We start from the raw sequence: 22,902 nt of genomic DNA on the forward strand, positions 1-22,902 counted from the left end.
CCCTGGAGGAAGAAATGGCAACCCCCTCCAGTATTCTTGCCTGGAGAATCACCATGGGCAGAGGAGCCTGGTGGGCTACTGTCCATAGGTTCGCAAAGGGTTGGGCACGACTTAGCAAGTAAACAACGGGAAAATAGAAGATTGAAAAGCCCGTCTTAAAGTGTACGTAGCGCAGATTTACTGGGATTCCTGCCACAGAGATTTGCCTCCCGCTCTGCTGGCTTTCCGCAGCTGTCTAAGTGTCTCTCTGGCCTGCCGCCTTCCCCCAGGGGCCCAGCTGAAGACCATGCATAACCTGAGGTTGCTGAGGGCAGACATGCTGGACTTCTGTAAGCACAAGAGGAGCCAGCGGAGCGGCGGGAAGCTCCACCGCCTGCAGACGGCGTTGTCGCTCTACTCCACGTCCCTCTGTGGCCTGGTGCTGCTGGTCGACAATCGAATCAACTCCTACAGCGGCATTAAAAGAGGTGGGTTAGCATTATGCACAGTTAACGCCCCGAGTTCTCCACTTAATGCCATTTGAAAGAGAGAGCAGGTAGAGGAAAAGAACTGAAAATAGCTTGAGTCACCCCAGTCTTCAGGTAGTCCTGACAGCACACGGACCCAGGGGTGGCCGTGTGAGATTTGTTTCATACTTTGCCACCCATCGGGTGCTTCAGGGTATTGCATTTTTCTTAAATCCTATCATAGATCATACTTTTAAGGATCCTTTTCCAAGGTATCACAAAAAGAATAATCAAGACATGAATACATTTTTCAGTTTAGAAGCAGATCTTGAATGAATTTTAGTTCATCCATTTGTCATGTTTTTTCTTTATATTTTTAAATAATCTATTTCTCAAAAATGCCAGGTTGAATTCTGCCTTCCCTCTTAGTACAGGTCATTTTTTCTGATAATGTTTTAAGAGTTTGACATAGAAAGTGCATTGAAATGTGGAACTGCTTTTAAGACATTTGAATATTTTATTTTCTATCATAAGTGTAAGAACTTGATTTTTTTAGCACTTTGGGGGACTGGATTATGATCAAAGTATCTACTGTTTAAAGAAGGTTTGGACTTACATTAAAATTTCCTTGCCTGTTAATTATGTATTCTTTTGAGCCATTGAGAGAGTGAGTTTCTGATCAAAACCAAATTGTTGTCCCTTAACTTACTAAGACATAGTTATAGAGAGGACAAGTGTGAGATGGCGTCCTTGGGAATACTGTGTTCCATTTCTGCTGGATCTCTCTAAAGTAAACACTGAAGATCTGATACTTCACCTTTGCAAGCTCGTTAACTGTGTTGGGTCCCTTAGATTTCGCCACGGTCTGCCAAGAGTGCACTGACTTTCACTTCCCCCGGATTGAAGAGCAGCTGGAGGTTGTCCAGCAGGTGGCACTTTACGCAAGAACCCAGCGCAGGAGCAAGTTGAAAGACTCTCATGGTCAGTGACACTCAGATTTTAAAAAATCTCACTTTGAGGATGTTCTGTCTCTAAGCACTCTCCTAGCATCCTGGCCGCCTGAAATAGAGAAAGTTGTGCTGGTGAGAAGGTGGAAGAAAGAAATTAAGAACAAATTTCAAAGTCTTTAGAAGCTTGAATTCTGTTCTTAATTTTCTTTTCTGCCTGATTTTGTTCAAGATCCTTAGAAAAGCTGTTTTTAAATTTTGATTCTGTAGTTGTACTTGAAGTAGGCACTCAGTGAAAAGTTGGGATCCTTTTCTTCAAGTTCTGTATCTCTACAATGGATATAATTAGTACTGTAAAGGACATTGAAATCATAGGGTAAACAGCCCGAAATATACACTTCTTATATGTTCCATCTTTGATCCACTTAGGTAGCATGAAGTCAGTTACAAGAACTGGTTTTGGTTGTTCTTTTTAAAAATTACTATGTTTAGAACTATATCCTGCTTTTTCTATGTTTATCCACAATCTAAACATCCTTATAGGAAATTTACTGGAAGATGGTTTAAAAGCTATGGAAAAAGTTCATGGTGTCTCTGTTCAGTGATTTCTAATTTTGTGTGAGAAGACCTTTGAAAAGACAGGGGAGAGATAAAAGAAGATACTCTAGCTCAAGTTACAGAGTAATTCTGCTACCTTTAATTGAAGAATGAAAGTTTAAAAAGGAATCTCTTTAAAAAGTAAATTGGTGCCATAAGTTTGTTTAGTTAGGAGCTAAATATATAAGGGCAATATTCATTCAAGAGTATACATGAGGTGTATTTTTCTTATTTTTCTGATATTTCATAGTATGTCACAAGCTTAAAATTACAATATATGCTCTTATATGGCTTAAGAACATACTCAGTGTTTTATTATTTCTTATAGAAACTTGATGTCTTGCCCAAGAAATAAAATACAGCACGTTTTGAAATAGTTGGTCAAACCTTTAAATCTGCTTCTGGTGCTTTGGTTGTCTGTCTTATTTGTTTTGCAGCTGCAGTGTTTCAGAGAAACCCTTAGAGTTTTCTGGTGCTTTGGGCTCACGGGTTTTGTTTTTTATAGTAATCAGAGACACTGCTATACCTTTGCTTGGTGACTTTATTCTCGCTCCCATATATGTTGAAGAATTCCTCCTGTTCTGATGATAGAAGACAGTTCTCTAGAATCGACTTAATTAGCATTCATAATAGTGTCCATGTTTATTCAGTAGACTTAAAAAAAATGTTTTTTTATTGTAATCGTTGCTGAAATAGTTAAAGATAAGGCTTGTACTTGCTAAGTCGCTTCAGTCATATCTGACTCTTCACGACCCCATGGACTGTAGCCTACCAGGCTCCTCTGTGGGGTTCTCCAGGCAGGCATACTAGAGTGGATTGCCATGCCCTCTTCCAGGGGATCTTCCCAATCCAGGTATCGAAACCACGTCTCCTGTATCTCCTCTTTGGTAGGGGTTCTTTACCACTAGTACCACCTCAAGATTCACAGTTCAAACTGTACAAAAGAGCACACGGTGAGAGGCTCTGTGACTCTGTCCACCAGCCATCCGGTTTCCTGCTCCTGGGGCAGCCAGTGCTGTGTCTCATGTACCTTCCAGATATGCGTTTATGAACGTGTGTGTGAGTACATGTCTGTGTGTATTTACAGATTTTCCCGCTCCATGCAAATGCAGCTTTCTCTGCACACTCTTTTTCCTCTGCTTTTTTCCCACCAAATAGTTTATCGTGGGCATCCTTCCACGTCTGTACAGACGGAGCATCCTTAGAGCCTGTTACTGCTGGGTAGGGTCCACTCCAGGATTTCCCTTAATGACCAGTTCCCTGTTAGTGGGCATTTCATCTGTTCCAGAGTTTTGCTCTTCTAAGTAATAATGCATGAATAACCTTACACGTATATCATCTTGCATGAGTGTGCATATCTGTGAAACAGAGTCCTAAAGAGACATTCCTGAGCTAAAGGACAAGGCAGTTGTACTTCTGATAATATCAGCAATTACTCTGCACCGTGACCCCACCAGTTTGTATTTCCCGTCTGGGTAACCGTGGCTTTGCTCTGGCAATGCTCATCACTCACAACAGACCCCGGCTGAGCCTAGGAAATCAGTGTGGAAGCGTACCCCAACAAGGACCTTCAGGCAGACTCCAGTGCATCCTCTTATTCTTCTGCCGACTCCTGCCTCCACCTCATTCAAAGGGGCACGGATGGGATCAGAGATGTTCAGCTATTATTCTCAGTAGTGACTAAAAGAATGAAGACGGAGATCACGACAGTGTAGGAGAAGGCGGAGGGTGCTGAGTTTATTTACGAGAGGTTAGAAAGTGTGGGGACGGAAAGTTTCTAAACCACATGGTTAGGGCACCGTGTGTACATCATGGTAGTATTTTGTTCTTGTTCAGGCAGCTATTTTGTGGTTTAAGTGAGTCAGTGAAACAAGTAGGTTTATAAAAGACTCCTTTCTTAGAGGAGCCCGCGTGTTGTTATAGAAGAGTTGCCAAAATGCTTTCCCTGTCTCTTCCTTTTCTGAGACATGCCCATGTGTTTGTTCTGCACGTTTGCATCCTGATACACAAGTCTCTATTCTAAGACACTCCGTTATTTTTCTGTATTTTTTATGTCAGCATCTTTGTGTTTCCATGGTTCATGATAAGCCAAAAGCAGTTTCATTTTTGTACATATTTTACACCCATTTTTAAAAATAACCATCTTCTTTAGTGTTACAGGGTATTACCTTTGAAACCTGGAAAGCGGGGTAGGCTATAAACTGTTTTTTGTTTCTTAGGAAGGATTTTGTCAGTTTCAGATTGCATGTGAACAAAATTAAAGAGTCCCCATTTACTGTTTTTTTGTTTGTTTGTTTCTGTGCTGTGAGCAGCCATTTATTCAGAGCCTATCAATTTCATGAGTCTGTATGAGAATCAGATTATTGTATTAAATGTGGATTCTGGCAACACAGAGCCTTATGTCTATGCCTCTCCCTCCCTCAGTTTGTTTATAAAATATATGTGTTTACAAGGTACAGTGTTATAAATCAATTACTCAAAGTAGTCAGTGGGTTACTGACTACGTTACTTGTATTCAGAACTTTTTAAAAAACTATAATTCTCCCTTGGTAGTTTCAGTTTACTCATTTGAAGTTCTGACTGTTTTCAAGTGATTTTTCTGATATTGAAAGTCATTGCAATATAGTTTTACATTTAATTTGTATAGATATATAGTTTCTTAAAGATAGCTATGCTAATAATACTCATGCTGCATTTTTCAGTTCTCTTAGGATTCTTATGAAATTCAGATGTATCTTCTGTTAAAAATATATGTACACATGTAAAATAATGTGTTCAGCCATAATAATGAATAATCAAATGTGCTATATTTTATTTTACCAACATTTATCCTTCAAAGTAATGTCATGCCTTCTAAAAAGAAAGAAAAACTATTGAATATCTGGGGGAAAAAAGAAGACTCCATTTGAAATGGAATCTCAAGTATCTGTTTGGAAGAAATTGTATATAGTGTCAGATAAGAAGTGACAGATTTCAAGGATGGGCTGAATATCAAATGATTCCTGGTGCTACTAACCATTAGCCTGTCGTCCTGAACAAGTTATATCCTCAACAGTGACTCAGATTCTAAAAATAGAGACGGCCACCCCACAGCCGCCTAATGAAGTTACTTTATGTGTCGTTAACTTAGCGCCCGGAAGCGCCCAGATGAAAACAGGGCCTTGGCAAGCCTCTTGTGGTCAAGACCACAAGAATTTGGAATCTGAGTGTGTGAGTTCCAGACCTGGTTCTGCCACTTACCCGTGCCTCCTTCCTTAAATGAATTAACCCATCTAAGGCTCTGTTCTCACGTATAAGGTGAAAAGGGTACAGTGTTATGGTTAGAGGAGTTTTGTAGGAATTAAGAGAGACCATCCATATAAAGCATGTATCAAACTGCCTGATACCTAGAGAGCCTTAGTAAATATTTGCTACTGTTGTGGTTTTTGGGGGACAGTAGTAGTGTGTTCTCATACATTAACTATATTCTCTCATGTTGCATTATCTTATGAATAGATTCTGGAAGCCGAAATGGAGGAAGTGATGATAAGACTAAAACTGCAGATAGAAACTATTTAAATATTTTACCTGGTGAGTATTATTTCACTTGCAGTTTTATTATAATCACATGCATTGAAGTCATAGATTTGAAACACAAGTTCTTTTGGTGTACATTATACAATTTGTCAAGTGTATCACCTTAGAACTTTGTATCTGTAAATACACTGTCACAGCGTCCAGCAACTAAATCCTTATTCCTATACCAGCCCTGAGTTTTCCCAGATGCATATAAGAAAAATTCCTCAAGCCGTTGCATAAGTTTTTATTATTATTTGCTACTTCACACATTGTTTCTTAGTTTCTTAAATAAGCCAATAAATCATCTTTCTTCTGATACATAAACAACAGTAAATGGAGATGTAAATAATTGAACACGTGGGAAGAACGCGGGTCGTCTGATTTAGAATATTTTTATTGCCATTTCCCCATAAATTTTCCTGCCTTCCCTTTCTTTAAATCTCCCGTATCTCTTGGGAATATTACTTATCAACTGGAGTTCAGGCCCTTGATGCTCTTCCAGACTGAGTGCCCTCTGATGACCCTCAGCAGTGTTTGTATGACAGGTCACAACAGGAAGGCCCCTTTGCAGACATTGTGTCAAATTTCTTCAGTCACATGTCACAGGTACAGAAACGGCCAAGGTTGTCTGGCCCCATTTCCTCCCCCAGGTTTTCGATGCCGAGACCACATTCCACGTAATCCTGGTGCTCACTACCCTCCTGGCCAGCCCGCTTGTGGTCGTCGGCTTCCGGGTGCGTGCCTACCTCAGACAGCCCACCCCGGTGGGTAATGCTAAGTGGCAGGGATTGCGTCACCACGTGGCGGTTCTCCACTTGGTGGAGCAGGAAACTCCTCCTCTCCGTCTAAAAATACCTTCATTGAGACAGGATTTATCTTATCTCTTTGTAGATCCATAATTTAAATCATCTATATTTAGTGGCTTTCTTAAAATGTGTCACCCTTACCTGTTCTGGAGGTACAGATGTCTGATTTTTTAAACTTAACTCTTTTTTGCTGTGTGTGCTTTCCCTCTTGGTCCTTCCTGGAGAAAGCTGCAGGTGAGAGTCTGGCTGTTGCTAGTAAACCAGGAGACTGCCATAAGTCAGCATCGGAGAAGGAGTCGTAAGGGCTCAGTGAGCTCTGCTGGTAGCTTCTGAGTTTCCGTTTGGGGAAAGCTTGCCAGCCTAGCCAGGAAGGATACAGGAGATTAGAAGGGTCCAGATCACAAAATGCTTCTAGATTTCAAAGTTGCAGAGAAAGAGTTTGATTTATGTCTCTTTTAACCAGTGAGTTTGCTTTGTCGTTATCTAATTACCTGTAGCTTGTATCATCTTAAGAATTAAACATCAGCTTCTTTAATTCTTAAAACAGCTTTGTAAGGAAAGCAGGCAGGCGTTATTTTTCCCATCTAATTCATGAAGTACAGAGAATCCATAAATTGAATTGATTTGCTCAAGATCACTCAATCAGTCAGTACTAGACGCCAGATCTTCTTAACACCCAGTCTGGTCCCTTTTCCTACCATCTTCTGTTATTTCAATCACTGCTGCCAGCTCCGAGACCCCCATGTTCCTCACGGGTAAAACGAGGCCCAGGACAAGTCGTCTGAGGTCAGATGAAGCAGCGCCAGCTTGGGGATTAGGAACACCTGACTTGTGCACTAAGTCATCAGCCCCTGTGCTGGCCGTGGCCCAGGTTCAACATGGTGACTCCCATCACCTAAGCCATCAGCCAGAGCTCGAAAGGTGAGGCTTCGTGGCACCTGCCCGGTTTCTGATAAGCAGTCTGCATCTCCTGTTGCCTGCCAGGGAAATGGCAGCTGTACCACTTCTTGCCAGATGAGATTTTTTCTCTTAATGTTTCTTTTGTCTAGTTTGGCCTGTCACCGGCCTTTCTTTAATTTCGTTTATGGCTTATCTAGTTCTTGTATCATAAGTCAAAGAAAAAAAAACAGACTTTTGACTAGGGCCTATCAGTGACACAACTTATGTACACTTGTAGCTGGAAATGGTTAAACACTGTGCCAACATGTGTTAAGTGCTTTAAACATACTCTGTGTTTATAAGTAAATATAAAGTAAAATCCTAAGATAAGGACCTTGAGGCCAGGATGAGCGGAATTTGTGGGGACGTGGGTTAATGATGAAAGACTAGGTTTTAGAACAGCAGGATTTTCCTCGAAGAACATCTCAGAATTTCCAGTGAGGCAGGTGTGTTTATAAAAACATATTTTTATATGCTTTCTATTTGTTTACATTGACAGAAACTGCCGAATATAAAAGCCAATGGCTGGCATGGCTACCTAGGAAATGGAGTGATTGTAGAAAGCCTGGATGTTAAGGCTTGATAAAACAAGCTTTTGGTTGAAAACATTTGATTCCCATTCAGCAAACCAGAGCTTACCAGGTCCTGTAGTTTCATGAGCTGCAGACAGCACGGTAAACAAGAGAGACAAAAGTCCTTACAGTCACGGCATGTAAACAGTGGTGCATTCTTTAAAACAACCTCATAAACAGATAACAAAAGAATTTCAGTGCTGAGAAGATAAAACAGAACAATGTGAAAGAGAATGAGTGAGGGGTGAGGGAGTCCTACATCAATCAGATGGGTCAATCAAGGAAGACTTCTGGGAGGAGGTGACTTTCGTTCTGAGACATGATTGGTGAAAAGCAGTCATCTGGACAGGAGCCATGGGGGAAGGGCCCTCGGGAAGCAGCCCTGGATCAGGAACAAGGCTGGTGTGTTTGAAGACCTTAAGGAAGGCTGTGTGGCTGGGGCAGGAGGAGAGGGTGAGACCAGAGGATGGAGTTTGGGTTTTTTTCCTGAGTGTCATGTGAGCCTTTTGGACCATATTAAGAGGGAGAGTTATGTAATCTGATCTATACTTAAAATCATTTTAACTGTACATGTGGATATGATCTGTTGGTGGGCAAGAATGGGAACAGAGAGGTTAATTCAGAGGCTGTTGCTGAAACCTATTGTGAACTAGGGTGATAGCAATAAAAATGGAGTGTTCAGACTTGAGATAGCTGAGGTGGCCTTCATGGCAAATAGAAGGAGAAAAAATGGAAGCAGTGACAGATTTTATTTTCTTGGCCTCCCAATTCTCTGTGGGCAGTGACTACAGCCATGAAATAAAACGCTTGCTCCTTGGAAGGAAAGCTGTGACAAACCTAGACAGTGTATTAAAAAGCAGAGACATCACCCTGCTGACAGAGGCCCGTATAGATAAAGCTATGATTTTTCCAATAGTCATGTACAGATGTGAGAGTTGGACCATGAAGAAGGCTGAGCACCAAAGAATTGATGCTTTCGAATTGTGGTGTTGGAGAAGACTCTTGAGAGTCCCTTGGACAGCAAGGAGATCAAACCAGTCAATCTTAATGGAAATGAACCCTGAATATTCATTGGAAGGACTGATGCTGAAGCTCCAGTACTTTGGACACCTGATGGGAAGAGCCAACTCATTGGAAAAGCCCTTGATGCTGGGAAAGATTGAAAGCAAAAGGAGAAGGGGGTGGCAGAGGATGAGATGTTGAGATAGCACCATGGACTCAATGGACATGAATTTGAGCAAACTCCAGGGGATGGTGGGAGACAGGGAAGCCTGTCGTGCTGCAGTCCATGGGGTCACAAAGAGTTGGACACAGCTTAGCGACTGAACAACAACACTGGAGATCATTGGTGGTGAGTTGGATGGGGGCCTATGTCCTGAGAAGAAGAAAGTAATGAAGGCCAACTCGTGTGTTTCTGTCCTTGCAGCTAATGGAAGGAAACTGGGCCCCTAAACTGAGATGGAAAGGAGCAGATTCAGGGTGTGGGGAAGACGGGTCTTCAAGTAGCCTGTCGTGACATGTTAATTTTGAGTGAATTAGAGCGCTTTGAGCATTTATATCAAAATTGTGATGATGAGCACTCATTTGATTTACTTTATTGCTTGGTGGTCTCTTCATACCAGTTGATGAACCTAAGATGAATTCGGCCATCTCCTCTCTTTTCCATCACCTTTCAAAGAATTACGTAGTGCTACTCCAATACTTTGGCCACCTCATGCGAAGAGTTGACTCACTGGAAAAGACCCTGATGCTGGGAGGGATTGGGGGCAGGAGGAGAAGGGGACGACAGAGGATGTGATGGCTGGATGGCATCACTGACTCGATGGACATGAGTTTGAGTAAACTCCAGGAGTTGGTGATGGACAGGGAGGCCTGGCGTGCTGCAATTCATGGGGTCGCAAAGAGTCGGACATGACCGAGCGACTGAACTGAACTGAACTGAATCCTATTTGCTTCCTGAGTTCCACACAGGTCCCTGATAAACTCCTCTGCTGGTTCAGCACATTGGCTGCCCATCCCAGCCGTCTCTGAAGCCCACTAGTGAACGTGCTTTGTGTTTCTGAAAGTCATGATTGTTATCTGCTGTTCACAGGAGAATTTTACATCACGCGGCACTCTAACCTCTCAGAAATACATGTCGCTTTCCACCTTTGTGTGGATGACAACGTGAAATCAGGAAACATCACTGCTCGGGACCCCGCCATCATGGGGCTCCGAAACATCCTCAAGGTTTGCTGTACCCACGACATCACGACCGTCAGTATTCCCCTCCTGCTGGTGCACGATATGTCAGAGGTAAGCAGATGGGAACAGTGCCAGCGTTTGAGAATGTGGCAACACTAGAATAAGCATCATCCACTTTACATTTGAAAAGCACTTTTCGTTTTTAATGAACCTTTACATCTCCTATCTGGTTAATGCAATCGAGTGACATGTCATATAAGGCAGTGAATAATCCCGAGCCACGTATGTTCAGAGAGTTACAGCATTCTCTTAGGGTAGGCAAACTAGAACGTCAAAGTTAACTTTAGCTTTGGGTGAGGCACGTGCCTCTAGTCCTCCCCTTCCCTCCCCCCACCCCCGCCAACTTCTCCTCAGTTTTTGTCTTTAGGTAGCATTAGGTTTACCTCCGCATTTGTATTGGCTTGGATAACCATTAAAATTATTTAGCATTCTCTAAGTAGGCATTAATAGGCAATCGAAAGAGATGCTTGCTCATTGGCAGAAAGAAGCCAGCCTCCTTTAACCAGTTTGACAAGGACACTGTTGCTATGATGCACACTGGCTTCTGTAGCTTAAATGTGGCACAGTCATCCACTCCTTTTCCTGTAAATCCTCCCATGTCTGCTTTCTCTCATGGCTTTCTTCTCTCCCCTCCATGAAAGCTGGTTAGAGGGGATAAGTTGTGGAAATAATACAGAGGTTAAATCCAACTTTAGATAGAGAGTCTGGAGGAGCAAAACAGCCTCAAAGCAAACAGGTGCCGGCTGGTCCTTCAGGGAGAGCCAGTGGCCAGCGGGGTGAAGGACCCGTCCCAGCGGCATGGGGGTGCTGATTCTGAGTGGCATTCTTTAAAAAGCAAAATGGCTAGCTGGCAAGGACGGATTGTGAAAGGAAGGGCATTCGCACCTTGATTACTGAAAGTTATTTACCAGAGTCTATTTACCAGATGTGTGTAAACCCTCTTACCAAAAACTCAGTGCAGAAGATTTTATGTTGTACTTTTCAGAGTGACTGAGTCCCCGCTTAGACTCATCATATTCAGGAGGCCTCACTTTAATTGCAGTTCTCTGTGTAAGCACACACACAGCTCAAGTCCATGTAAGACAAGGTGATTTAAATGATTTCCCACTGACCATCCGTCAGTGTTTTATACCGGCCACACGCCCTTCTGATTAAGAGAACTCTGGCTCCGTTTAATGAGAGGAGCGTCAGTGTTCTTAGCCTGTCAGCCTCAGTCATACCTCATATGGCAGTAGAAGTGACTGACCAACAAGTTTTGTTGTTTTCTTTTCTTCCACTGTCGCTTTATAAAGTTTCAGTCCCACCAGGAACTTTTAGCCATCCTTCTCATCACAAACCAGCCCATCTATAGCAGAGTCTTTGGGGAGAAACAAAGAAAGTTTGTGACAAGGTCCAGCTCCACGGAAGTATCCGGACATGCCTCCAGCTGGACTCCTGGTTAACCAGTTTATAAAAATGGTTCTATGTAGGTGGGAAACAACCTCAAAGGCAGCATTTCCAAAAGTCACCAAGTTCGGCTCCACTCCCAGACATCTGACACTAGCAGCGTGCCCTCTCCCACAGTGTCACAGAAGTTACATGTTTTAAATTGGGACAGCCAGCTGCAGAACATTAAGTCTGCATCCAGAGTCCCATTTTAATTCACAAGAGTAAATCAAGCCACGCTCCTCCCATCGGTCGTATTTAAACATCCATTCAGGTCACAGAGTCTGTCCTGCAAACTCAGACGACACTGCCCAGGATAAAGAGGTGGTGTTTGTCTTAGCTTTCACACAAGGGTCCCACCGCATTTCGTCTCTTGTTTTCTTCCTGTAACAGACAGACTTGCCACACACTCAGTGCCCACACTGCAGCGCGTGTGAGCTGACACCACTGTTGGCAGTGGTCCTGTCCTGGGGTTGAGAAAATAAATTGCAATTTTTATTAATTTTTAAATAAATTTATTCATTTTAATTTGAGGCTAATTACTTTACAGTGTTCTAGTGGTTTTGCCATACACTGACATGAATCAGCCACGGGTATACATCTGCTCCCCATCCTGAACCCCCCTCCCACCTCCCTGAATTGCGGTTTTTTTTTTTTAAAAATAATCCATTGGCCAGAAGGAAGATATCCTGCTCTTACCAGTTCTATCCCTGTAGATCTTCGTGCTCTGAAGACAGTGTCATCCTGGAATCAGTCTAACCTGACAGATGGGGAGTGAACCTGCAGGTCACGAACCCCAAGTTCCTGACTTTTCCTCTTGTTTGTGCTTGAACTTGTTGACTCGTTTGGGACTCAACGGGTTTTAGTTGTGATGGTTGTGGTCGACACAGATGTTGTTGTTTTTAACCTTTCTGTTTAGTCGCTCAGCCACGTCTGATTCTTTAGTGACCCCCTGTACTCTAGCCCACCAGGCTCCTCTGTCCATGGGCCTTTCCAGGCAGGAATACTGGAGTGGGTTGCCATTTCTTTCTCCAGGTGATCTTCCCAACCCAGGGATCGAAAACCCACGTATCCTGCATTGGCAGGTGGGTTCTTCACCACTGAGCCGCCCCGGGAGCCCTTTTAACCTTTGTTAGCATATAATACACCCCGGGAAAAGCACACCGAACAACAGCTCGCACGTTCCCTGGCTGACCACTGACATCACCAGCGCCCAGGTGATGAAGCAGAACGTCACCAGCCAGCACCCCAGAGGCCACCCCAGGCTCTCGTCCAGCCACTTAACCCGCATTCTCTCCATTGTTCCCTCCACAAGGGTGACCGTCATCTTCACTTTGAAAAGGGCAGATTAGTTAGGTGTTTTTCTCCTACCAAGTTTTGTCAAAAGCATGATTTGCTTTGTTTCTGTTTTAGGAAATGACTATACCCTGGTGCTTAAGGAGAGCAGAACTTGTGTTCAAGTGCGTCAAAGGTAAGATCCAACCTTGTATTTAACAACAAGGACCTGTATTTCTTCCTCAAAAATCTTGACAGTCGAGCAAGCCAGGTGAAAGAATGTGGCCATTCCTTTGGTCATCTGGTGCCCCAGTTAAATGGTTTAATGAGCAAATCCTTCATAATGGGCTTTTTAACCTTTTCCAATCACAAAATAAAATCTCTAGCCCTCGTCTTTGTTTGTCTTGCTGTGCAGTTTGTAAGATCTCAATTCCCCGACCAAGGCTTGAACCTGGGCTGCAGCAGTGAAAAGCGCCCAGTCCTAACCATTAGGCCTCCAGGGACATTTCCAACCCTCTTGAAATGCAGCAATATTTGAACATTGATAGAACTTACTCTCAGCTATCTTTCATTTTCCTGAAAAGAAGATAGAACCACATGTTTAAGGAATCTTTAATGGCCTGTTTTGGCTTCGTTGTGTGGAGACAAAATAGAACTCAAAAAAATGATCATTCCAAGTGTTTTGACAGCACTATGTGAAAACATGCTGGTGTGGAGAATTAAGGATTACAGAAGTGTATCTGGCCCTCGGGCTTAGCCTCTCCCACGGGGAAGTGGGTACCTAAAACGTGAAGACAGGTAGCCTGACCGTAAACATCCAATTTACTTTCAGTAAAGGACAGGTAGGCTTGAAGACCAGAACTCATCATTCAGCCACGTTTGTTGCTCTGTTCCAGGTTTCATGATGGAAATGGCCTCGTGGGACGGAGGGATTTCTAGGACAGTGCAGTTTCTGGTGCCACAGGTGTGTTACCGGCTAGATCTCAGCCCAGTCCAGCTCTGCATAGTATTCCTCACAGACGTGGCTAGGCACACTGCCCTGCACGCAGTATTGTCATTGTTGTGTAACCTCTCAGTCATGTCTGACTATTCACGACGCCATGGACTCCAGCCCGCCAGGCTCCTCTGTCCATGGGGCACTCCAGGCAAGAATACTGGAGTGGGTATCCACTCCAGGGGATCTTCCCAACTCGGGGATCGAACCCGCATCTATCTCCTGCATTGGCAGGTGTGGTCTTTACCACTGAGCCACCTGGGAAGCCCTGCCCTCAACTCATTGCTACATAACAAAATGCTCACAGCTTTCTGTGTTTTAGGGGGAGAACTGTTTGGAGCCATCAAGGCACTCCGTTTACCGTCGAAGATGGTAGCGTCTACCACTCAAGGGTTCTTTGATTAACACAAAGCCAAACTTGACTCCTCTTTCCTTTTTTCCCCCACATTTATGTTATATAGAATCTAAAGAGTTTGTTAAGGCGGACATGAGCAGGAAACGATTCTATCTTCTATGTAGAATTCAGCACAATGAGTGGTACTTTCATCTCTGACTACACTAGTATTATCCAGGGCTTTTTCTAGTTATCAGGCTTACTGCTTGACGGACACAGCATGGGTTCTCAGACACTGGGGCCAAAGAAACGCCCCTGCCCAGAGCCGTGCAGTTGAATCAGTTCCCAAAGATGAGGTTCTCACATTCCACTTTTATGTCCGGGACTACTTGTGTTACTTCCATCTTTTAAGACACTTAAAAACATTTTTTAAAAATCACTAATAGTTTAACAATTGCAAACAATTGCAAACTCTTCTTTTTTTGTTACTTCTTACAGAGTATTTCTGAGGAGATGTTTTACCAGCTTAGTAACATGCTTCCCCAGATCTTCCGGGTGTCATCGACACTGACCTTGACCTCCAAGCACTGAGCCCCCACAGACCAACACGCTGAAGATGATGCTGGGATCCTGTCAAGCAAAAGATGCTCAGAAAGAGAACTTGTCACCCAAGGCACAAATCCAGTCATGATAAAGGTCTGCTAAACATTCCAAAAACCCAGATTTGTACAGACTGGTGATCAGCCCCTTACTTATACATTCATTCTTAAGCTCTGTTCATGGGAAAAAGAAGGTCTTGTTTTTTTTTCCTACTGTTTCCCTACTGTCCTATCTGTGAATACTAGTGGGTTAAAACTTTCTCTATTTCACACATGGGCATTTGATGTAGGAGATTATTCACTACAATTTCATGGAAATACTTGACTTTTCCAAAAGTTTGAATCATACCCGGGTACAAGGCTTATTAGTTAGTCACTGAGTCATGTCTTACTCTTTGTGATCTCATGGACAGCAGAGCCTGACAGGCTAGAACACTCCAGGCAAGAACACTGGAGTGGGTTACCATGCCCTCCTCCAGGGAATCTTCCCCGCCCAGGGACTGAATGTGCATCTCTTACGTCTCCTGCATCGGCAGATGGGTTCTTTACCACCAGCGACATCTGGGAAGCCGCAAGAAACAAAAAGCACTCTTACTGGTTTGCCCACACATGATCCCTTACAGAAACACGTTTGGCAGAGACAGTGCTTCTCATAACACAGAAAGTGTCTTGACCTACTCAAGGCAGCAACTGTCCAATAACAGCCCCAAGGAGAACACCACTCCAGGCTGGGTCCACGACTCACTATCACTTTACAAGCCCTTTGCCAAAGAGGCCGGTGTTCCCACCAAGAGGTGTTCTGCCCTTGGAGCAGGAGATTGTCTTCTAAGCACAAATGCTACCATTGCGACTGATTGTAACACAAAACAAGGTAGGTAGAAAATGGAATGTACAGGTACGGGATCAGAGACTGCTGGGGTTCGCACTGTGTCAGGTCAAATTGGAGGTGGGTGTAGTGGGATCAATAAAAGGCGTTAACATTCATGTGAGGACTTCTCTGGGGGTCTAATGGTTAAGACTTCACCTTCCAGTGCAAGGCGTACAGGTTTGATCCCTGGTCAGGAGCAAAGATCCCACGTGCCTTGTGACCAAAAAAACCAAGACATGAAACAGAAGCAATATTGTACCAGATTCAATAAAGACTGTAAAAATGGTCTGCATCCAAAAAAAAAATGTTAAAATTTATGCCTATTCAATAAATTAAGTGTTTGGGATTAGCAGATGCAAGCTTCTATGGTGGGCTGCAGTCCATACAGTCCACGAGGTTGCAAAGAGTCAGACACGACTTAGCAATTAGACAACAGCCAAGATTGGAAAGATCCAGCAATGATGCTACATACCATTTTTTTTTAACTTTATAGTTTGTATTGGGGTATTGCAGATTAGCAATGTTGTGGTAATTTCAGGTGGATAGCAGAGTGACTTAACCATACATACACATGTATCCATTCTCCCCCAAACTCCCCTCCCATCCAGGCTGCCACATAACACTGAGCAGAGGTCCATTCTTATAAACACACACCAAACACTAAGCTGGTAGCAAGTGTGTAGTTAAGAGTACTGAATGGTAGAGATTTTAGTGCAGCAGTAGATGAGGAAGTCTATGGTGTGGTGTTTGGATCGAGAAGGATGAGATTAAGGTTGTACCCTGCGTGTTCCTGGAGGCTTCTTGAATGGGAGTGGTTTCAGACACTCCATGAATGATGAGAAGAAGGCCACTTGGCAGGCTGAGAAGAGGAAGAGCGCCCACCATATAATGGTCCAGACGGGAGCAGGGGTGGAGTGAAGGGAGACGGTGCAACACCACCGGAAGCTGGGAGAAACAAACTGACCGCAAGGGCCTTTCGGGGATGTTGTGCAGACCCGGGGGCCTCAGTGCAGACAGTGGGGCAGTGGCAAAGACCATCTCGGTGAGCATTGGGGTCTCCATTGGTGCAAACAGTTAAGGATCCCAAAGACATGATGAGGTCCTCAAGGCTTTGAAAGCATGCTCTGGAGATGAGGTGGGCGCTGAGCCTGAAGTCTCTGGTCCCCACTACCCTCTCCTCCCCTGCCCCCTCTCATGTACTCAAAACCCAGCAAGGCTGTAACCTCACTGCAGTGGGGAAGGGTGGCCCCAGCTGTTCCACAGCATGGCAGTGTGACCCGAGTCGGAGAGAGGCATGAAGAGGAATTTGAAGGGAAACAGCTTAGGTTGCCTGGGCGCTGGCTGAGCTGATCTCCTCCTGGCAAAGCACACGCCGTCTGTGTCACTGCAGTTGGATCCTGGCTGAGTCTCACAAGGAGGAAAAAAAATGTTTCACAGAGGAAAGATGGATTCATGGAAAGAGGCCTGTTTCAGAGGCCCTCGGAAGAATCAGCCGAGCTTTGCTGAAAGAACAAGCAGAGTGGAAAGGGTGGGTCCTCGGGCCTGTTGTTCAGTTTCTAGGTGAAGATATCTCTTCTGTTGCTGTTGTTCTTCATTTGCTCAGTCATGTCCAACTCTTTGCAACCCCATGGACTGCAGCCAGGCTTCCCTGTCCTTCATTATCTCCCGGAATTTGCTCAAACTCACATGCATTGAGTCAATGATGCCATCCAACCATCTCACCCTCTGTCATCCCCTTCTCCTCCCGCCCTCAATCTTTCTTGAGAGTCTTTTCCAGTGAGTCAGCTCTTATCAGGTGGCCAAAGTATTGGAACTTCAGCTTCATCATCGGTCCTTCCAATGAACATTCAGGGTTGATTTCCTTCAGGATGAGTTTTCCCATTTAGGTGAAAGTGAATGGGTGTCAGCAAGCGGTACACAGCATCATGGCATACCATGCTCACTGTCATTCCTGGCAGGTTCACAAAATCAGAAACAAATCCTTGCCATTTTCTGTTCACCTGTGAAGTCTCGTCCTGGTGAAATATATCTTGGCAAAGATTTTTTTTCAGTAGCTCAATGACATCATTAAGACACCTTTAAGGACTACCAATTTGAGGAAACTCAAACTTAGAAATATTTCCTCAAAGGTACTTTACAAAGGAAGGGGCGGGATAAGAAAATGTGGGGGCAGATCCAGCCGAGCCTCATTCAGTTCACAGCCCGTGTTTGCCGAGTTTCTTCCACACACACAGGCACAGAGGTGAGCAAAATCCAGCCTCCAGAAAACTATACAAGGACGATGGATTTGAGGAGCTACTTGATTCAAGTGAGAAGACTTGGTAGGCTTTTCTAGGATCTGCGCTGCTGACCATCTTTAATGACCAGAACAGAATCCCAGCTAAAGCCTCAACATGGATGGCTGGCCTCTGAGGGCCCCTGCCGGACAAGTATGTGATGTCCTCATATATACAGCTGCAGTTACTATCATACACCCAAGGTCTCTGTTCCTTTCCTGTTTTCCCAGAGGAGGGCCAAGTTCCTGGAATGTCCAAGTCTGAGAACTGGCCGAACTTAATACTACCTGCAATGAATCTTCATTCATTCATCATGGCCTCTATATTTGCAACTTCTTCTACTTGCTAACGTTTGTAACCCCAAAAGTAAATAAGCATCTGCCATAAAGAAGGCTGAGTGCCATAGAATTGACGCCTTCAAATTGTGGTTCTGGAAAGACTTGAGTCTCTTGAACAGCAAGGAAATCAAACTAGTCAATTCTAAAGGAAATCAGCCTTGAATATTCATTGGAAGGACCAACGCTGAAGCTGAAGCTCCGATACTTTGGCCATGTGATTTGAAAAGCCAACTCACTGGAAAAGACCCTGATGCTGGGAAAGATTGAGGCCCAGAGAAGAAGGGGCTGACAGAAGATGAGATGGTTGGATGGCATCACCAACTCAATGGACATGAGTTTGAGCAAACTCCAGGAGATGGTGAAGGACAGGAAAGCCTGGCATGCTGCAGTTCATGACGTTGCCAAGAGTCAGACACAACTTAGCCACTGAGCAAAAGCAATAGCCTCATCAATTCCAAGGTGCTTGGATGTAACTGACCCTCAGGATGAAATGGGGGACCTTGGCACCACTTTGGGCATCATGTGCGCACACACACATGCAGAACGGTGGGAAACCAAGCCAGCAGACGAGCACACTCCCCGCTGAGAAGAGCAGGGTGACCCTCTGCCTTCTGATTTCAGCTCCACCGACATAACCAAGTGTCCTTTTCACAGTCTATTTCCTGCCACATTTGTGACAGTTTTGTTGACGATTTTACAAAATAAAATACACCCCCAAGTGTCACGCTGAAGGATCGTCTAGGATTCCTCAGTGCTAGGAGGCTGTGATGTGCCTTTGGGGAAATACAGGTCTTTGTACAAGCTCTGCCCAGGCATAGTTATGGTGCTGCTGGTCCTGAGTTCAATGTTAATGAGTCAGCAATCTATTAAAATCAGGTGTCTTTAAACAGAAATGAACATAAGAAAGGTTATGTATTGATTGGCTGATAAGAATGTCATGAGAGCCTTGTATTTCCCACCCCGCCTCCCCGAGCAGTGGTTCAGGACTTGCTAACTTGGGGCACAGACCCAGAGTCAGCTGTCTGCCTGTCTTCTCTCACACGCAGGCGGGCAGAACGGGCTCTCTGTGGATGCCTTTGGCACTTGGAGAATGAAACCTGGAACACATCACCGGGAAGCACATACTTCCTTTTTGGAGATGTCGAGGAATGAAGCAGAAACCACACTCGCAGGTCCGGTGTGAGATCTGTGTTTGTAGATCTCCCCTTTCATCCGTGTTCTCTTCTGCCTTCTCTCCTACTCTCCTTTTTTCTTTCTTTAGAGTAACGTCCTGGTTCCCCGTTATCTGCTCCTCTGTGCTCAAAACTAAGCGCGACAGTCTAGCCGCAGAGATGGGAACACAGCTGGACAGTCTGGCGTCAGAGATGGGAACTCAGTTAAACAAATCTTGTTCACAGACCGCCTCCCCGATTCGGTGGCCGTGGCTTGTTCCACCGGGCGTGTTACCCAACCCTCGGAAGGATGTTTCCTCATCTGTAAGCTAGGAAAAATTAATAATAGTATCTACCTCACCGAGTAGTTGGAGGATTAAATAAGAAAGTGCACTCGACCTGGTGTAGCGTCATTCTATAAATACTCGCTGCTATTATCCTTCCTTCCTGCTGCCTCCCCTTTCTCCCTTTCTTCCTTCCTGTCTGACCTTTCTCTTTTCCTTCTATCCTTTCACTGGATGGTAGGAACACGAAGTCACTCAGCACAGTGTGTCCTCGGGCAGCGTACAGCCCAGCTGAGTCGGAACGAGCACTCAGGGTAACGGAGGACCAGCTGCACGCAGGAAGGTGCTCACACAGTCAGCATAGAAAGCTGCGCACACAGTGGCCTGTGGTCACGGTGCACCCAGCGGGCTTGGACATCAGAACACACACAGGAGCAATGCATCGGGCCGAGAGGGATGCTGAGCCCCTCGAGAGCAGCCAGCTCGGCCCTGCCTCTCTCTGGCATCAAGTGCATATCCTCTTGGAGCCCTCGTCTCTCTCGATGGCCCAGCGCGCGTCTCCTGGCAGACACACCCTGCCACCTTTGCCAGGAGTGGCAGCAACTTCAGACACAAAGGACGGGGCAGGTTAGAGTGTCAGGAGGAAGTCACAGGGGAGGTGACTAACCTCGTATTTGAGTGCGGCAGGAAGGACTCTCACATTTTTATCGGGTGAACCTGGATTTTGAACATAACAATAGTATGAAGTGGTTATGAGGTTTCAGGTCCACTGCCCCCGAAGCAGCCGTTTAGAATTCACCCCTGTGATGCTCCCCTGGCTCATCTCTGAGGATCTCCTGTCTGAGAGCTGATCAAATGTGTGCTGTCTCATGGATGACTCACTAAGGCTGGAGGATTAAAAGCTGGCAAGGGATCCAGAGCCAGGAGGTTAGGGAAGACGTCCCGGGGATGAGAGAAGAGGGTAGGAGCTCTGCCATCCCTGGTCCACTCGCTCTGCTCTGTGTGGTGCCAGGGAAGTAGGGAGGCGGCGAGAGGGCAGGTTCTTGTTTTTCTCTTTAAAATAATCTTGGCCAGGGCCTCCCTGGTGGTCCAGTGGTTAAGACTCCAGGCTTCGAATGCCGGGGTCACAGGTTTGATCCCTGATGAAACTAGAATCCCATGTGCTGGGTGGTGCAGTCAAAATAATAACAATAAAATAGTTTCTAAAAAATCATCTTGGCCAACTTGTCTGGCATAGCACACTGGATATTTACTCTTCTGTGTAAGTTTTCTTTTATTGTGAAATACTTTAGGCATACAGAGTTAGGGGAGTTAGGAGAATTATATGGCCAGTCCTCATTTTTCTACTCCCTATGTTTGTGCAATCTTAACATGAAATTAAAAGACGCTTACTCCTTGGAAGGGAAGTTATGACCAACCTAGACAGCATAGTAAAAAGCAGAGACATTACTATGCCAACAAAGGTCCATCTGGTCAAGACTATGGTTTTTCCAGTGATCATGTATGGATGTGAGAGTTGGACTGTGAAGAAAGCTGAGCACCGAAAAATTGATGCTTTTGAACTGTGGTGTTGGAGAAGACTCTTGAGAGTCCCTTGGACTGCAAGGAGATTCAACCAGTCTATCCTAAAGGAGATCAGTCCTGGGTGTTCATTGGAAGGACTGATGCTGAAGCTGAAACTCCAGTACTTCAGGCCACCTCTTGCAGAGAGTTGACTCATTGGAAAAGACCCTGATGCTGGGAGGGATTGGGGGCAGGAGGAGAAGGGTACGACAGAGGATGAGATGGCTGGATGCCATCACCGACTCGATGGACATGAGTTTGAGTAAACTCCGGGAGATGGTGATGGACAGGGAGGCCTGGCGTGCTGCGATTAATGGAGTTGCAAAGAGTCGAACAGGACTGAGTGACTGAACTGAACTGAACTGAACTGAACATTTTGCTATGTTTGCTTCAGGTCTCTCTGTTTTTTTAAAAAATTCATTTGGCTGCATCAGGTCTTAGTTGCAGGACTGGACTCTTCGTTGGAGGCGCACAGACTAATTATGGTGTGCAGGCTTAGTTATCCTGCAGCAAGTGGGATCTTAGTTCCTTGATCAGGAATGAAACCAGCATCCTCTGCATTGCAAGGTGGATTCTTCACCACTGGACCATCAGGGAAGTCCCAGGTCTCTCTTTTTTTAAGACATGAAACACAAACAATACAAATGAACACTTGTCCCTTCTGCTCCTCCTCCATTCCATACTCCCCCTTTATATCAGCTACTTCTCAGTAACAAACCACCCGTTCACTTAGTGGCTGAGACAATAAGCCTTCTGACTCCTTACAGCTCGTTAGACGCCTCAGCGGCTCTGGTCTTATTTGGACTCTTTCATGAGTTTTCAGATGGGCCTCAGAGGTCAGGTGGGCAGCTCTGAGGATCATCATCTCTCTCGGGTGTTTGGAGGTCGGCTGGCTGCAGGCTGGAATAGGCTGACCTCAGCTGGGACGCCTGGATGGTCCTTCGCCGGGTCTCCTCCTCCAGGAGGCTGGCCCAGACTTGCTTACTGTTATGCCCGATGTCCGAATCCCCGAGCGGGAAGAGAGAAGGCTTCCAAGACAATGCAACTCGCAGAAAGGGAAGTTTATTACTGACTCGAGTCAGGACTCCCTGCCGCAACCAACGCAGTGGTGCGGGTCAGAGGGCCCCGAGCCCAAGCTGTTACACAAATTTATAGGGCGAGAAGCGGATTGGTTACACGTTTGCAAAGCCATTTCATTGGTCAATACTTTCGCGCGCGCGGGACTTTCCTGGGGGTTTCCTCCCCGTTCCTAATTTCCTAATTGGCAAACATCGGTCAGTGTTAAGTGAAAGCTAATTGGTCCTAACTGGCAAACAGTGGTCAGTGTTAAGCAAAAGCTACCTGATAATCTTACCAAGTAGGAAGGCCTACTCCTAATCTAAGCTGCGTTACTTCTGCTCGCCTCACACTTACCTGCGGAAGCAGGTTGGTTAGAATAGACAGTGGAATCGTGCAATGCTTCTGAGGCCTTAGATTCAGAAATGACACATGTCACATGTACTACATGCTGTTGGTTAAAGCAATTCGCAAACCCGTTGTATTCTAGGAGTGAGGGAATAGGTTCGCTGTCTTGATGAGAAATGTTCCTAAAGTTACATGGCAAAAAGTACGGGTGCAGGATGGGGAGAAACACTGGGTCTATTTCTGCTGCCAGTGGATCCATCTCTTCCAAGTAGTGATTGCTAT

General features: G+C 45.0%; 1 protein-coding gene across 2 annotated transcripts in view; it reads left to right on the forward strand.

Annotated features, from left to right (window-relative positions):
- Window positions 1–15,919, forward strand: part of FERRY3 (FERRY endosomal RAB5 effector complex subunit 3) — a 37,573-nt gene extending 21,654 nt beyond the window's left edge. For both annotated transcript variants that reach the window (XM_065942600.1, XM_065942590.1), the window contains exons 8-14: window positions 270–467; window positions 1,299–1,427; window positions 5,486–5,560; window positions 9,958–10,160; window positions 12,948–13,005; window positions 13,706–13,773; window positions 14,636–15,919. In XM_065942600.1, coding sequence (XP_065798672.1) covers window positions 270–467; window positions 1,299–1,427; window positions 5,486–5,560; window positions 9,958–10,160; window positions 12,948–13,005; window positions 13,706–13,773; window positions 14,636–14,728 — 824 coding nt within the window. In that variant the 3' untranslated portion in view covers window positions 14,729–15,919. The remainder of the gene's footprint in view (window positions 1–269; window positions 468–1,298; window positions 1,428–5,485; window positions 5,561–9,957; window positions 10,161–12,947; window positions 13,006–13,705; window positions 13,774–14,635) is intronic.
- The last annotated feature ends 6,983 nt before the right edge of the window (window positions 15,920–22,902 follow it).

This window comes from Muntiacus reevesi, chromosome 1 (genome assembly GCF_963930625.1).
Source record: "Muntiacus reevesi chromosome 1, mMunRee1.1, whole genome shotgun sequence".
Taxonomy (NCBI): Eukaryota; Metazoa; Chordata; class Mammalia; order Artiodactyla; family Cervidae; genus Muntiacus; species Muntiacus reevesi.